This window comes from Pectinophora gossypiella, chromosome 9 (assembly GCF_024362695.1).
Source record: "Pectinophora gossypiella chromosome 9, ilPecGoss1.1, whole genome shotgun sequence".
Lineage (NCBI taxonomy): Eukaryota > Metazoa > Arthropoda > Insecta > Lepidoptera > Gelechiidae > Pectinophora > Pectinophora gossypiella.
Genome location: NC_065412.1, coordinates 3,188,196 through 3,203,779, shown reverse-complemented (window position 1 = coordinate 3,203,779; position 15,584 = coordinate 3,188,196). Strand labels below are relative to the sequence as shown.

General features: G+C 37.5%; 3 protein-coding genes across 3 annotated transcripts; all 3 read left to right on the top strand.

Moving 5' to 3' along the window:
• The first annotated feature begins 577 nt into the window (after positions 1–577).
• On the top strand, positions 578–4,925 carry LOC126369439 (uncharacterized). Its single transcript, XM_050013855.1, has 5 exons — positions 578–982; positions 1,654–1,821; positions 2,984–3,088; positions 3,557–3,657; positions 4,611–4,925. Exons 1-5 carry the CDS (start codon positions 944–946, stop codon positions 4,801–4,803), a joined length of 606 nt encoding a protein of 201 aa, XP_049869812.1. The 5' UTR covers positions 578–943; the 3' UTR covers positions 4,804–4,925.
• A 1,135-nt stretch (positions 4,926–6,060) lies between these two features.
• LOC126369441 (uncharacterized) lies at positions 6,061–10,303 on the top strand. Its single transcript, XM_050013858.1, has 5 exons — positions 6,061–6,159; positions 6,635–6,760; positions 8,040–8,147; positions 8,887–8,987; positions 10,084–10,303. The coding sequence occupies exons 1-5, from the start codon at positions 6,121–6,123 to the stop codon at positions 10,283–10,285; spliced, it is 576 nt and encodes a 191-aa protein (XP_049869815.1). The 5' UTR covers positions 6,061–6,120; the 3' UTR covers positions 10,286–10,303.
• Positions 10,304–10,641: 338 nt separating this feature from the next.
• LOC126369447 (protein CutA homolog) lies at positions 10,642–12,433 on the top strand. The gene is made up of 3 exons (XM_050013866.1): positions 10,642–10,823; positions 11,549–11,706; positions 12,024–12,433. Exons 1-3 carry the CDS (start codon positions 10,706–10,708, stop codon positions 12,183–12,185), a joined length of 438 nt encoding a protein of 145 aa, XP_049869823.1. The 5' UTR covers positions 10,642–10,705; the 3' UTR covers positions 12,186–12,433.
• The last annotated feature ends 3,151 nt before the right edge of the window (positions 12,434–15,584 follow it).

Here is a 15,584-nt window from a genome sequence, read left to right as displayed (position 1 = left end):
TACTTATACTATTGCATCGTTCCCGACTCCAATATTTGGCAAGCTCTTTCACCCTAAGGTTGCTTGGTAGCAATAAGACCCCCGATTGTGCTTCTCTTGTCATTTTTGTAATTGTATTTAATGTTGAGTTTATATGTGCAATAAAGCATTTTTGTATTGTATTGTATTAAAGGTAATAAACGGCCCAAAGGATTCCAATCTAATCAAGCAAAATAGCTACTGAAATGCTTACACTTCTGAAAAACGAACAGTTTATTTACTCTCGAAGCATGGAAGAACTAAAAACCCTGAACCCTGGCCTTTTTTGGTGAGCTGCGGCACCCATATACCTTTATGTTTTCCAACTAAATATTAATGTTAATGTGTTTATATTTTAATGTTGTAAATGTATATGTGTGTCGTAGATTTTACCTAAATAAACTTTTTTATTATTATTATTTGTATGTCTTTTTCATATCTCGGGCCTATGGAGGCCCGGACTTTTGGAAGGCGTGCGTGGGACCGAAGCCATATTATTATTATTATTATTATTGTATGTCTTTTTCATATCTCGGGCTTATGGTGACCCGGACTTTTGGAAGGCGTGCGTGGGGCCGAAGCCAACACGTAGAGGCCCGTTAAGACAGTTTAATCTAAATGTGGTGTTATTATTAAAAATAAACTACTTATCTTATTCGACCACTGGCTGAAAGTACCATAGTAAATTAATCAACTAATTAGATCTAAAACAACCGGTAGGTATTTTCGTAATACGGGTTCATAGTACTGTAATTGTATTGCATATCGACAACATAAAAGTTATCAATAAAAATATGAATAAATTTACTATAAAATAACATGAAATTCAGTCTAGTGTCAACTGTGACCACAATCACTCCTGTTTTTCCGTTCTGTGAAGTTTTTCTTTTTATTTTTCCCGTAAAACGTATAAGTTTTAGGTAACATGAATTGTTTACAACATAATATCATTTTGATCCTGCTGGTAAGTCTTTTAATATGCACAGATACTAATTGAATTTAAAGAATTTAATTTCTACACAACACAGTAACAAGCATGTGTCCCTTAAGGGGTAGACTGAGTTGTGTCGTTTACCCACTCCTCGCCAGTTATGTTTAAATCATTAAAAAGTGTAAATCGGTACCTATGTACCTACCTCAATGTAAATAAAATGCATAACATAAACAGCCTATATACGTCCCACTGCTGGGCACAGGCCTCCTCTCAATCAACCGAAGGGGGTATGGAGCATACTCCACCACGCTGCTCCAATGCGGGTTGGTGTATCTGCCTATAGAGTAAACAGCATGAGAAGGCATTTTAGATCCAGACAAACACATTTATATGTGTCTCTTAAATTAGTGATGATGATGCCTCTGCTATTAGATTATATTTTTGAATAATTATCTACTCCAAGGTAGACCCATAACAATGAGAAAATAGGTAATTATCACGTTAAATCTGAACAGCGCCATCTATGATTTTAGGGAACGTAGCCTAGAAAATCGTTAACCAAAAACGCCTTTGACATAGGTATGTCGAATGTCGATAGGTCCTCCACTTATTTTCCACCAGCTTTCATAACAAATATCGTTAAAAAAAATTATCTTACACAAATAACATTGCATTATAAGTTGTTTAACCAATTATTCCAGACGTTAACATCAGTCATGAGTTTGGCCACACAACAAAGTCCAGAAATTACCACAAGATATCAGGAATTTATCCCAGACATACCTAAGGAATGTACGTATATAAATATTGGTATATGCGAGAATGTTCCGAACTACCCGAAGAAGTATATTGCTGACATTCTTGGGAAGGTAAAAAATCTATTTTTTATTAATTGAGTTTAATTGAGCGTAGGGTTCCCGGGTTCAAATTCCAGTGGACATATCACAAAAATCACTTTGTGATCCCTAGTTTGGTTAGGATATCTCATGCCGATCACCCAAATGTCCGAAAATAAGATGATCCGAACTTCTACACCAGGGCTGATGAGGTTGATAATACACCTCACAACCTACGTGATAGACGAAAAATGGAATGAGTATTGTAAAATCTATATTCTGCATCTCGTGTGGGTCTTCATTTGCCAATCCTTACAAGGCCTGATATGGCTCATAAAACGATTAAGCACGTCCTAACTTACTCGAGTATATCCTAATAATCAGATCCAACGGCTTACCTGGTCTACGTGCCTTCCAAACACGAAGCCATCTTACTTTCAGACAATTATCAGCCTGAAATGTTCTACTTAACCAAACTAGGATTATTCCCACAAAGTGAATTTAATCTAGTTATAGAAAACTTTGTATTTTTTAATTCCAGTCCCTAGAAATGTATTTATTTATATAAATTACTGCCACGTGGTTTACATTAAGCATTTACATATCTCTAATCTTAAAATTATAAAAACGTCTGATGTAGACCACAGTAACGGCGTACATAACTCTATTAATACGTTCAAGTGTTAAACTTTGTAACAATCAAGATTATGAAATGGATAAATGTAAGTGTATAATAACATAAGTGTTCTAAAAGCTTTAAAATAAGTTGCAAATCGTTTGCAACTTAACTAGCCCCCTGCTGCAATTTTAAAAAAGAAACGATTATTATATAGGGACACCACAGTATCAAATATAAAACAAAACACGTTATAACACATACCTTACAATCAAAACATGTAATAAAAACAACTTTCACAAGAAAGTACAAATAAATAAATACACAGTAAACATTGAGGCTAATTGTAATTGAGTGCATGGACTGATCATCAGAAGATCATCGGATTTCGACCCGGAAGTCAAAAGTGCCGGCCAAAAAATAATTTTGCTATATTTCGTTAGATCATAACCGTTTGAGCATTTATTAATATGGCGCCAAACTTGTAGGGTCAATAAATCTTCGGTTTTATTCGAATTAAAAAAAAACTGTATTTTTCAAACATATTACCTATTTAAGTATATTATAACCATTTTTCAGATGACGCATAGAAAAGAAATTAAAGTCAGACAAAACACACTTAATGTTACAAACAACATTTGGAATGCCAACGGAGACTTCCCTCTATGTGATTCAATTGAACAGGTACTGTTATTTTTTTGTTCGGTACAAATGAAGCTCAAAATAAAAGAGTGGCGGAGGTCATAGATATCACGTGAACTCGGTTAAAATCACGGTTCATGAAAATAAAAAGTAATTAAAAAGCTTATACTTAAAACACATAATAACAGGTTCTTACCGCGTCTAAATCAGGAATATGAGACTCCCGATGTTTCGACACTGGTGCAAGTGCCATGATCACGAGATGACTGATGAGATTGGAGTGGAGTAGGTAAATCCATAATTTTCTACGGGCATACATAACGCGGATAAACGCGGTAAGAACCCGTTATTGTTATTATGTGTTTTAATTATGATAATAACCGCGTAAACCTAAAACAATGTATAAGCTTATACTTCTACGAGTTATTCACTCAAACTTGTTAAACACCATACAAAGAGTATTTCCCGAAGCTTCTCATCCAAAATCATTGCCCATGTCTTGTGTTGCAGGAAATCATTCCAAAAGCTGCTCGTGACAAAAGTGGCAACTGGTACTTCGTTGTAAATGAAGATGAAAACCCAATACATCAATACCTGGCTGTCCAATGCAAGTAAGTTAGAACTATTAAGACAAAGTTAAATATTATAATGATGAGTATCGGAGATATTAGGATACATTGTTTTAAGTTTACGCGGTTATTATCATAATTAAAGCACATAATAACGGGTTCTTACCGCAAAGAAACAAAGCAAAGAAAGAGGGTAGACAGATATGTCTCATGTCAATCTCATCAGTCATCCCGTGATCATGGCACTTGCAACAGTGTCGAAATATCGGGAGTCTCATATCCCCATTTAAACGCGGTAAGAACCCGTTATTATGTGCTTTAATTATGATATTAGGATAAACATAGGATGATAAAATTCTGCTGCAAATGGCTGGACAAATGGGGAGCGCTGAGGGCTCTAACCTGGTACAAAATTTAAGACAACAGGCCAGACAGGATTATATTTGTACAGCCTCTGTGGTCCAGTGGTTGTGCGTTGGGCTCACGATCCGGAGGTTCCGGGTTCGAGTCCCGGTGGGGACATATCACAAACATTACTTTCTGAGCCCTGGTTTGATTAAGACTTTACAAGCTCATCTCCCGAATGTCCGAAAGTAGGATGATCCGTGCTTTGGATGGCACGTTAAGCTGTTGGTCCCGGTTACTACTTACTGATGTAAGTATGGAGCCGTTACATGAGCCATGTCAGGGGCATTTAGCGGCTTAATAGTAATCCTGATACCAGGGTTGTTGAAGTTGGTAATATACCTCACAACCCATACGATAGAAGCGAGTCGATAGTGATAAGCACTGAATGAGGGACATTGTCGAACACGCTGGCGGGGTCAGTATGGAAGTAATCAAACACTACGCTACAAAGAACGTGCAGGGCTTAGAAGTGAACAATATGAACGAAATAACGACTGAAAAAAAAAACAATAGGTACCTACTGGACAAAGATAAAACTAATGAAGATTATCAAAAGCTCATCAATGACGAATATTCATTTGTTTCAGTTTCAGAACAAACAAGAGTTGCAAAGACTTTGTGTTTCTATCAGGCGTGTATAGTGTTGGCGAGTGTCGTCAGAAGCACGTGGAAGTGAGGATGCTGGTCATCAACAAATTTGGCATGGCTATCAATGAGACCTTTCAAGTCCCCAGCTGCTGCAGTTGTGTGGCCACCAGGAAGATACAGGCTCTGATTTAGTCAGAAAACCCAAAGGGGGTTACAATGGTTCCAAATAAAATAATTCAATAGTTCCTTCGCGGAAAGTTCAATCAAATAATAATTGTTGTTGTGTAACTTGGCTATTGCGATATTACCGATGTACAAAGAAGATTTTGTTTATTAAAATATGTATTATTAAATATTTTAAATTTAATAATTTTTCCCTGTTACTCCCGTTTTGCAGTTTCACCCATCTATGACCGCTCCCATTTTAGTATCAATTAACATAACATACATTAAGGTCATACCTATTTCCCATTGAGGTGGGCAGAGCGTTATTTTTGTGTTATACGCCTTTTAGTTTAGAAATAATGTTGCTTCTTAAGTAAGTAGATAGAAGTAGTAGACTTACCTACTTACGTCGTAAGTAACGCTCTTAAAATGTAATTGAGATCACCAGTACATGTCACAGCACACGCAAATCATCCCGATACCGACCCCGCCGGCGTGGTCGACGATTTGCCTCATTCAGCGCTTATCGCTTTCGACTCACTAGAGTCGATTAATTCTTTCAAATATTTTCCTCTCAGATGACGCCCTGAGCCAAGGTTCGCGCACAACTGGGCACCCTCAGGCCTGTTGTCTTAAATTTTGTACCAGGAGAGAACGCCATTTGTAAGTTATTAATGCCATTTGCGGGCATTTAAGTCACGTCAAAAAAGGCACACGCAATACTATTTTACATTTGTTATTCCTCTGTAGCAGCCTCCGTGGTCTAGTGGTTAGAGCGTTGGCTCACGATCTGGAGGTCCGGGTTCGATTCCCGATAGGGACATTGCCGAAATCACTTTGTGAGACTGTCCTTTGTTTGGTAAGGACTTTTCAGGCTTGAATCACCTGATTGTCCTAAAAAGTAAGATGATTCCGTGCTTAGGAGGGCACGTTAACCCGTTGGACCCGGCTCTTAGCCGTAAAAACACCTCCACCAACCCGCAGTGGAGCAGCGTGGTGGAGTATGCTCCATACCCCCTCCGGTTGATTGAGGGGGGCCTGGGCCCAATAGTGGGACATATAATATAGGCTATTTATGTATGTATGTACAACAAGTTCAATAAGCGTTCTACTTCTAATAATTAAATTAAATTGATAAACGTATATGTGCCTATGTGTACCTTTTTCCTAATATTCAAAAATGATTAATGAACTATTGATTAAATTAAACTAATTATGAAAGTCATAAAAATATATTGTAGTACAAACTGATAAAATGGGAACGCAAATAGAAAATCATTATAGTCGATCATTGTACTCTTCAGGCTGTAGAGGTGTTTTCATTGTAACAAGTTATAAATAAAAATGTTCAACTTATTGCAAATTGTATTCGGGATCATATTGGTAAGTAGGTTTTGTATGGATCTATACATCTGGTTTAACATAATTAAAACACATAATAACGGGTTCTTACCGCGTTTAAATGGGGATATGAGACATCAGTCATCCCGTGATCATGGCACTTGCAACAGTGTCGAAATATCGGGAGTCTCATATCCCCATTTAAACGCGGTAAGAACCCGTTATTATGTGTTTTAATTATTCAGTGTAATATTTTCTATTCTATTATACCTATTATCATTTATGGAGTTGCACCGATGACTTAATTAATTTATTAAATTATAGACGACGATTCGACTCACCACCTATCACACACTACACGTTACACACTTTATGTCTAACAGAAAGCTCGGTGAGCTTAGATAGTATTATTCCTTATTCTATGGTGAGGTGTGGGTATTTAGTTCATCTCTGGCTACCCCACTGGGATATAGTCGTGAACTTACGTTATGTAATATTATTTATCTAATCTTCACAGTACATTCAGTATTCGGAGTGTAACCCTCTGTTTATACCTGAGATACCTGAAGAATGTGAAGGTCTGACGCTTTGTGAAACCGTCCCCAACTACCCTCATGAACACGCCGTGGGTGTCATAAAACAGGTAAGGCCTTTCAAAGATTTCATAACATTATACAATACAATACAAAAACGCTTTATTGCACATATAAACACAACACTAAAAACAATTACAAATGATGTTTTTTAATTAATATAGTTTAGTTTAAGTGTTAATTGTACATAATTTATTTTATTTTGAGTTCTGTTTATTTGTTTTAGTTTTATTTTCATTTTATTTATTTTTTGGTTCATATTTTTCAAATATTTTTGATCTGTAACTCTTTTGTTTATGGTGTAAATAAAAGTTGCATTTCATTACAAATGTGACAAGAGAAAAGTACGTCAATTATCACAACCGCATCCCCCTAAGGAGGTTAAAAAACTCACAGTAAACATTTCATTTTGAAGAGCCACTCTCTATAGGATATTTCAAAACATGCTGAAGCCGCCGACCCGCCGACATAACCCGTCGACCTATTTAAGTAGCCATGTGACAACGAACCTGAGTATGCATATGAAAGCATAACATGTTGTGTTGACAACATGCATCCGCCGATATTTTGGGGACATATCGCCAACTTGCGTAATCCACGCATTCTATTGCTTGGCGACACTTTAGCTTCTAGAATTGCCACGAGTAAAGCCGCCAACAAATCCGCCGACATTTTTTTTTTGACGTGACTTATTGTAGATTTGCCGCAGATGGCATTAACTACTTGGCCGGACAAATGGGGAGCGCTGAAGGCTCTCACCCGGTGATCCGCCGACAAAAGTTGCCGACTTAAGCCGGCGGGTCGGCGGGACTTCACACATATGAACGCATATATGCGAAACAATTCATTATTATGAATCACGATGCCAATTTATTATGCGGATAATTGTATCCGGTTTAACAGATAAGGTTTCATTTCTTCTTTTCGTGTGGGTTGAGAGGTGGATGACCAACCTCATCAACCCTGGTTTCAGGATTACTATTGAGCCGCCAAAGGCCCCTAACGTGACTCAAGTAACGACTACGTACTTACCTACATCAGTAAGTAGTAACCGGGACCAACGGCTTAACGTGCCTTCCGAAGCACGGATCAACTTACTTCTGGACAATCAGGTGACCAGCCTGCAATGTCCTAACCAAATTAGGGATCAAAAAGAGATTTTTGTGATTTGCCTCACCGGGATTCGAACCCGTGGCCTCCGGAGCACAACGCTCAACCACTGAGGCCGTTATGAGTTTCGTGAAGCGTTGAGCTCATCCGGATATCCCGGGATCGAATCCACATGATGTCAAAAATCACTTTATAACAGGTTGTATTGTTACTTTGCAGCTCGAATACCAAGGATACATTTGGCAGAGCGACGCGAACTCCTCACTGAATATCACCAGCGACGGCGAAGATGACGAGTATAGGGATCTTTGCAGCACTGATAAGAGGGTTTGACAATTACTTTCAAGGCCGTAATTTCTAAGGGGAGCGCAGACTACTTGCATCCACACTCACAATGATTAAAAAAAGGTGAAAGGTGATCTGGGGGGTTGCATTGCGCACTTACTTTTATATGCGCAAATATAAAATTGCAATATTGCTTTCTTAGATGAATTGCTCCGATGTGGCCATTTTAACCCCCCAGCTCATGGTTACCTAGAGCTTTTTGCTCTATGGGTTTTTTACAAAAAAGGTTTTTATGATATGCCTTTTCATAGACGTCTAGTTAAGCGTCTTTTCATATACGTAGGTAGGTATAGATATTATAAGGTAGATTACCAACATCATCAACCCTGGTGTCAGGGTTGTTATTGAGCCCCCGACATGACTCATGTAACGACTACGTGCTTACATCAATAAATAGTAACCGCGACCAACAGCTTAACATGTCTTCCAATGCACGGAACTTACTTTCGGACAATCGGGCGATCAGCCTGTAATGTCCTAACTAAACCCTGGCTCACAAAGTGATTTTTGTGTATGTCCCCACTGTACACAACGGGTTTCGAACCTAGAACCTCCGGATCGTGAACCCAACACTCAAGCACTGGACCACGGAGGCCGTTAATGCAATAAGTAGGAGGTATGTTAGACCATGATTTATAAGAATGCGTGGTGATCCCTGCTGATCTTCAAAATGTATATTTGATTTGATCTTCAGTCCGTTACCTACTTTCCTCACTTTCAGATCTCAGTACCCCTCGCAGCGTATGATGGACAAGGAAAATGGCATTTCGTACTAAACCAAAAATCACACGTCGTGCAAGTGGTTCACATGGAAATATGCAGGTTAGCATCTGCACCCTATTGGGGGGGGTAGGAATTGTCCTTCTTCTTCTATCGTGTGGGTTGTGAGGTGGAGTACCAACCTCATCCACCCTGGTGTCAGGGTTATAATTGAGCCGCCAAACGCCCCTGACATGGCTCATGCAACGACTACATACTTACACCAGTGAGTAGTAACCGGGACCAACGGATTAACGTGCCTTCCGAAACACGGATCATCTTACTTTCGGATAATCTGGTAATCAGCCAGTAATGTCCTAACCAAACTAGGGACCATAAAGTCATTTTTGTGATATGTCCCCACCGGGAATCGAACCCGGGACCTCCGGATCGTGAGGCCAACGCTCAACCACTGGACCACGGAGCTCGTTCCTAAGTTATAGTCTAGGACATAGATATGTTCTTAATATAAAAGCCTCTTCATTATGGTTCTATAAGGGCCTGTCACCCACGCTAAACCACGGACTTTGTGTCAGCTACAACATTAGAATGTCCATGCAGTATCCGTAACATGTACATTGCGAGTTGCAAGCGACTCGATGAATGGACCAGTGGCCGCCCTAGCAAAATATTTAGGTGGTGCGACACCTCAAAGTGGCAACTCTCAGCCCCTTAAAATACAAAATTCTTCGATAGTTTATGGCCACCGAAATTTACCTATTTAAATCTTTTGAAAATGTTGTTGATGGCCACCCGGTATGAGTTTTATGTTGCCGCAATCTAACCCGACGAAGTTGGGTGAACCAGTCTTGATTGATGCGGTGGCATGGACCATGGCGTCCCACGCTATTTATAATGTGGGTTCCATGTTACGAACGGCTAGCTACTAACAAACAAAAAAATCACAAAATTCACAAAACGAAAAAACAAAACTGTCTACAAAATTTTCTTAGCACTTCCGTAAATAATAAAATTGTACCTACATAACTATCTATACTTTGTATTTACCTAAATATTACGTTCTAATGTTACATTTACCTAATCCCAAACCTGTATCTGTTACCTGATGAAATTGCCACCTTACTATATACTTTTAATGACATTTCTGGGTTCTGTCTAATAAAATATTTGTGTACTTATTGTATTTTCTCTTTTCCAGCTATCCAAATCATAAGCCGTGCGGTTACGGCGTAGAAGACCTAGAGTTGCACGTACGCGGCGGGTACAAGGCTCGATGCTCGCAGATGTTCCTGCGCCGCAAGCTGGTTGGGTTTAACGAGCGCGGGAAAGTTGTTCATCTTGTTGCGGACGTGCCCAGCTGCTGCGCCTGCGTCGCGGAACATGCTGCTGGTTTTCAATAAAATGTCTTGATTGCCTTATTTTGTTCGTTATATTACTCTTAGCGGTGTACGGCTAAACATTTTCAAAGTCTGGTGTGGTCTATTCATTATATACCCCTGCCTGTCCCTTAGGGGATACAGGCGTGAAGCTATGTTATTGTAATATGTATAATGTTGTTAGCTGTAAAGCGCGCGAGGCCATCGTTAAATCTCGTCCAGATCTCGTGCGGCACTGTCACAGCAAAAAGTCATGGTAAAAACCGAAAATTACCAAGTTAAAGAGGTATTCGTAACACAAAGAAAAATCTGAATAATTTTCGTAAATGTTGATGGCTCAAAGACCTTACTACCATAAGCGGCAAATACATTTTAAAAAAGTATGGTTGTCAAATTGACAGTTCGGATGTAAACAAAAGATTTTACGTGAATTTTTGTCGGAAAATGGTCTTGTCTCTTGGAAAAAAATCATTATTGACGCTTTATTTATCGATTTTGAGGCCTTGTCTTTCCGTTAAATACGCAAATATGTCTAGTGCCACTTCTGGGAGCGGTGACGCTGGTAAGTAACCTCTAGCAGATGTTATTGTTGCTAAATAAGATGTTGCTGATGATGTTGCGAAATTTAATCGCTGTTGGAATTTTATTCGTTCACTCTATGCATGGGTGATCAGTAGGTATCGAAAAGAAAAACCCTGAAGGCGTTTTTGTACTACATCCGATTGGCGTCCGCGAATGACGGATAAGAGAAAATTACTGTGAGATATCGCATAGATGTAGGACGAAAGCAACCATACAAATAGTTCTACGGCCACTTCGGGTCCGTCATTCCGGATCGAAAATGCCCTGAATGTTCTATGCTGCTTATAATGTCAGACATTTCATAAAAAACACTAAGGGATTCTTACATCTACTGCTATCATTGTAGACTAATATAAAAGCAATTTTTATCTTGAGCAATAAGAAACAATTGAAGGCAACCTGATACCCAACACCACACTGGCTTATTAACATAACTGTTAATGGTGAAAGGACCGGTTCGCATTGTGGCAAAACAAATATATATATTTTTTTGTATAAGTATTCTCTCTCTCTCTATTTAAGAGCTGCGCTCTTGTCGGTGGGCTAACCGCCATTCCTCTCTTCTTCCCGCCAAAACCTTCACCTCCCGATACGACATGACCTGCACCATCTCTTTTATTTGTTTCATAAATGTTATCCTAGGTCTACCCCTTCCTAAGTAAGTTCCTTTATAAGTATTACAACACCGATTTTATGTGTTTACAGATAAATATTCGGTAGCTTATGTAACCGTCCCAGACATGGATGTAGGCAAAAACATAGCCCACGGACTAGTCGAGAAGAAGTTGGCAGCTTGCGTTAACATTGTACCGCAAATCACGTCAGTGTATGAGTGGAAGGGAGAAATCAACGAAGATAACGAGGTAATATGTGATACTTACATAATTAAATATACATATTTCAGATATTTCAATTTTATCAGACTATGTTCACTAAAATTTGATTTGTAGAATGCAAAGAGCAAACTAAAGTTGAAAATTTCTAGGTGATAATGGAATTACTTTTGCTAATTAAACAAAACAAATATAAATAACATTAGAATTATTATCACATTACAGTATTCATTCTATTAACATACAAAAAACAGATTTAGGAAGCTTCAAACTTATCTTATTTTTCCTCACTTCGAATCTTTATAATTGAACTATTTATAATAATTATTACTTATATTTATTTACAGGCACTCCTAATGATAAAAACTCGTACAACAGAAGTAGACAAGTTGACAGAGTTTGTGCGTTCTAACCATCCCTACGAAGTATGTGAAGTCATATCTTTGCCGATCAAGAATGGAAATCCTCCATACCTGAAATGGATTGGCGATATGGTTCCTGGAAATTGAACTACCTGTAGATCTCAGTTTGCATTTCATTTGAGTTGTATATCAAGTCGATAGATTATAAGAGTGATTTAAGGTTAGTAGGTTTTTATTTTATTTAATTTATGATAAATATTATATATATAAAAAATAATATTTTATTTGAAAGAAAGAAAAAATAATATGTTTCTAAGTTGACTGCCACATTACATAAACGTAAATATAACAAAAACACGTAAAATAATTAAAATAACAAAACAAAAGCACTTAAAATGTGTGGAAGGCATTCAAATTAAAAAAAGAAAAGAAAAGATACCAATTAAGGTAGGATTTCATTTGCACTGCGCAATTTGTGTACCTTTATATTCGTGGCGAGGCATGTACTACGAACGTAAAACACGTTGTTATTTACAACTTACAGGTTTTTTAAAAGGTGTATAATGTCACGTAACATTAAATAGGAAACGAACAATTTTGTATTAATTCAGAATGCTAGGTTCAGTACAAGTACCTATTCTTGATCTGAGCTTTAAAGTATCAACAATGAGTTATTTGCATTTCTGTTTGGTGTAGCTAGTAACATAATTATACATCATTAGATGTAGCTAAGTAGCTCTAGAATAATGTTTTAAAACGATTCAAAGCTTCCAAATAAATTTTAAATGAATACCTGTGTTTTGCATATATTGACAGTAAAAAAATACTAATAGCGGAAAAAAAAAAGATTATTTCCATAGTATCTTTAAAGATAGTTCTCAGCGCGCTTCTAAAGCACTTCAATAATCAGAAGATTTTACAATGCAACAGTGACTTGACGCGTACATTTTTTTTTGTCGGTCATGAATATTTTTTTACTGATTTCGCCATGCTTCCAAATCTACCCAGTATTTCTTTTTGCATATTACAAGCTAACCAAAACTAAAATATAAATAATAAGATAAATAGTCTAATACGAATCTGAAATGGAATGTTTATAGTCTGGAATGGAAAATGCTACACCAACAAGAGTGTGGCTCTTAAATTGATGATGAAGAGTCTAATACGTTCCACTGCTGGTCACAGTGGGGAAACATAAAACGAAAGACATATCAAGTACCTATAATGTTCCTCTTATAAATTGCGCTTCAAATACCGAGCCAGACAGGAGAACCATGCCAACCCACTTGCTACTCAACACCTACGGTCACGAGTACTAATATGTACACACTTTGAAACCATGTCACACTAACTTTTTTGACAAATTATTAATAATAATAATAACCATTTATTTTCAGATTTACAATCCATAATTGTTAGTAAAAATGCAATCTTAACCTATTGTTAAACCTTTAAACCGTAAGTCTCACCAAATATCAAATATGATAGTGCGACAGGGTTCTAAAGTGTGTACATGATATTGCTCATAACTTTACGTGTACATGGTGGTAACACCAGCAGCAGACTCAAGAGAAAGAACTTTCTATTGACATAGAGAATAAAAACGGGGGCCATGTAGTCACAGGATTATAAACGCCCACATATGCACATTCTAAAACACCTGCTTGGTCGCATGACCGATCGGAAGTGGCTGTAAATAGGAAAAAAAAACTGAGCTTCGGCATTTTGCCTCCTCCAATATGTTGTGACAAGTCCAACAGCTTGCCATGTGACAAAAATATATATATATTTTTAATTATTAAGAAAAAAAAAACAAAATATTATAAGAACCATCTTGGGTTTGTCTTGGCATGCCATCGCTTCACATAAAATAATGATTTATCTAAGCGCATATCCACGCTTTTCCGCCACGTCGCTGCAACGCGGAAACTCACGCCTACGCATATAACATATGCGAGTTAGTTTGTAAAATGACAGATAAAACTGGCGGCACGCTACGTTATCTAGTTTGATATAATAAAATAAAGTACAGCAATTCATTGGGTCAATATGGTTATAAATTAATGCGAAACACAACTAATTGCTCCTTTAACGTAGGTGGGCTGATCCTCCAACATCGATGGTCAATGTTATTACCGTGAACGCAAAACGTATAAATAAAAATTCGTCGTGTCTTTAGTACTTAGCCTTTAGGCAGATAGTGTCCCGGATTCCTGCAGACACCTCCTAATTTTAAGTTATACCTGTCATTTTCTTATCCACCAAAAAGAAAAGGGACGGATGATTGAAAACTGATAATTTTAAAATGAATGAATAACAGGGTCGAATAAAATAGGCATCTTGCTGGTATGCAACCCGTCTGACGTGTGCTGTCAACTTAATTCTGTCGGGTTATTGGCCAATATAAAAATTTGGGGGGGTTTTTAAAATGCCCGCCTAAAATTGACGTGTTCCATAAATTTTATGCCTGTCGATTACCCGTCCCTTTCCTATTCGGCGGATAAGAAAATGACAGATATAACTTAAAATTAGATGACGTGTACTGAACTCAGCACCATAGTATCATAGTAAAAAAATGGAACAGTTTAAAAAAACAAGTAGATAAACGTTATATCAAAAACAGCCAGTGGTGCTAATTCCTGTAAATACCATCTAATTTTATTTTAAGTTATATCTGTCATTTTCTTATCCGCCGAAAAGGAAAGGGACGGGTAATCGACAAGCATAAAATTTATGGAACACACGTCAATTTTAAGCACAAATCTAAACCAACCGTCTAAAAATTTTACATCCGTCAATAACCCGACACAGTTAAGTAGACAGCACGTCAAATGGATTACATACCAGCGACGTACCTTTTGATTCGCCCGGGTTATTCATTCATTTACTCATTCTTCCTAAAATTAAGAGCTGTGAATCATCCGTCCCTTTCCTTTTCGACGGATTTGAAAATGACGGATATAACTTAAAATAAAATTAGGCGGTGTCTGCAGGAATCGGGGCCACTGTCCTCATTAATAAAGAGTTTTTACACCTTAATTATCCAATAAAGTAACTATTAGTACATACCTATTTTATTTTCAGTCAAGCTTAGTTATTTTTTTATCTGTGTTCCTTTTAGAACCAACAATAACGAACTGTAGTCTATGGTTCACTAAATTAGGTCGGGGATGATAAACGCTTTATGCAAAGTATCATTCAGAATAAGATATATTGATACAGTTCCTTTATACAGCTTATTTGTTAGAATTTTGCCGATAGCTTCAGATTCAGCCTTCAGCAAGTTTCAGAAGCTCTAAAATACTTTTCTAACCTAACCACAGTACCAACCTACATGCCTAGTATTTTCAGTCATATTAGGAGAATACTTTGGTGTATACGAGAATAGATTACCTACTTTTATTGTTCGTACTTTTCATCCCCATTGCCCAATCTCATTACATAATGTGGCTAGGCCGCATTGTTCCAAAATTGGGGCACTAATATATACACGTATAAAGTATTCTACAATAGTACAAAAGGTATATTAAGTAGGTATTTACCTAC

Excerpts from the sequence above, each read along its gene's own strand:
- LOC126369439 (XM_050013855.1), top strand. The coding sequence starts at position 944 with ATGAATTGTTTACAACATAATATCATTTTGATCCTGCTG. Across the intron at positions 983-1,653 it reads ATATCATTTTGATCCTGCTG|ACGTTAACATCAGTCATGAG; the intron begins GTAAGTCTTTTA and ends CAATTATTCCAG. Across the intron at positions 3,089-3,556 it reads TATGTGATTCAATTGAACAG|GAAATCATTCCAAAAGCTGC; the intron begins GTACTGTTATTT and ends CTTGTGTTGCAG.
- LOC126369441 (XM_050013858.1), top strand. The coding sequence starts at position 6,121 with ATGTTCAACTTATTGCAAATTGTATTCGGGATCATATTG. Across the intron at positions 6,160-6,634 it reads TTGTATTCGGGATCATATTG|TACATTCAGTATTCGGAGTG; the intron begins GTAAGTAGGTTT and ends TAATCTTCACAG. Across the intron at positions 8,148-8,886 it reads TTTGCAGCACTGATAAGAGG|ATCTCAGTACCCCTCGCAGC; the intron begins GTTTGACAATTA and ends CCTCACTTTCAG.
- LOC126369447 (XM_050013866.1), top strand. The coding sequence starts at position 10,706 with ATGGTCTTGTCTCTTGGAAAAAAATCATTATTGACGCTTTATTTATCG. Across the intron at positions 10,824-11,548 it reads TTCTGGGAGCGGTGACGCTG|ATAAATATTCGGTAGCTTAT; the intron begins GTAAGTAACCTC and ends ATGTGTTTACAG. Across the intron at positions 11,707-12,023 it reads AAATCAACGAAGATAACGAG|GCACTCCTAATGATAAAAAC; the intron begins GTAATATGTGAT and ends ATTTATTTACAG.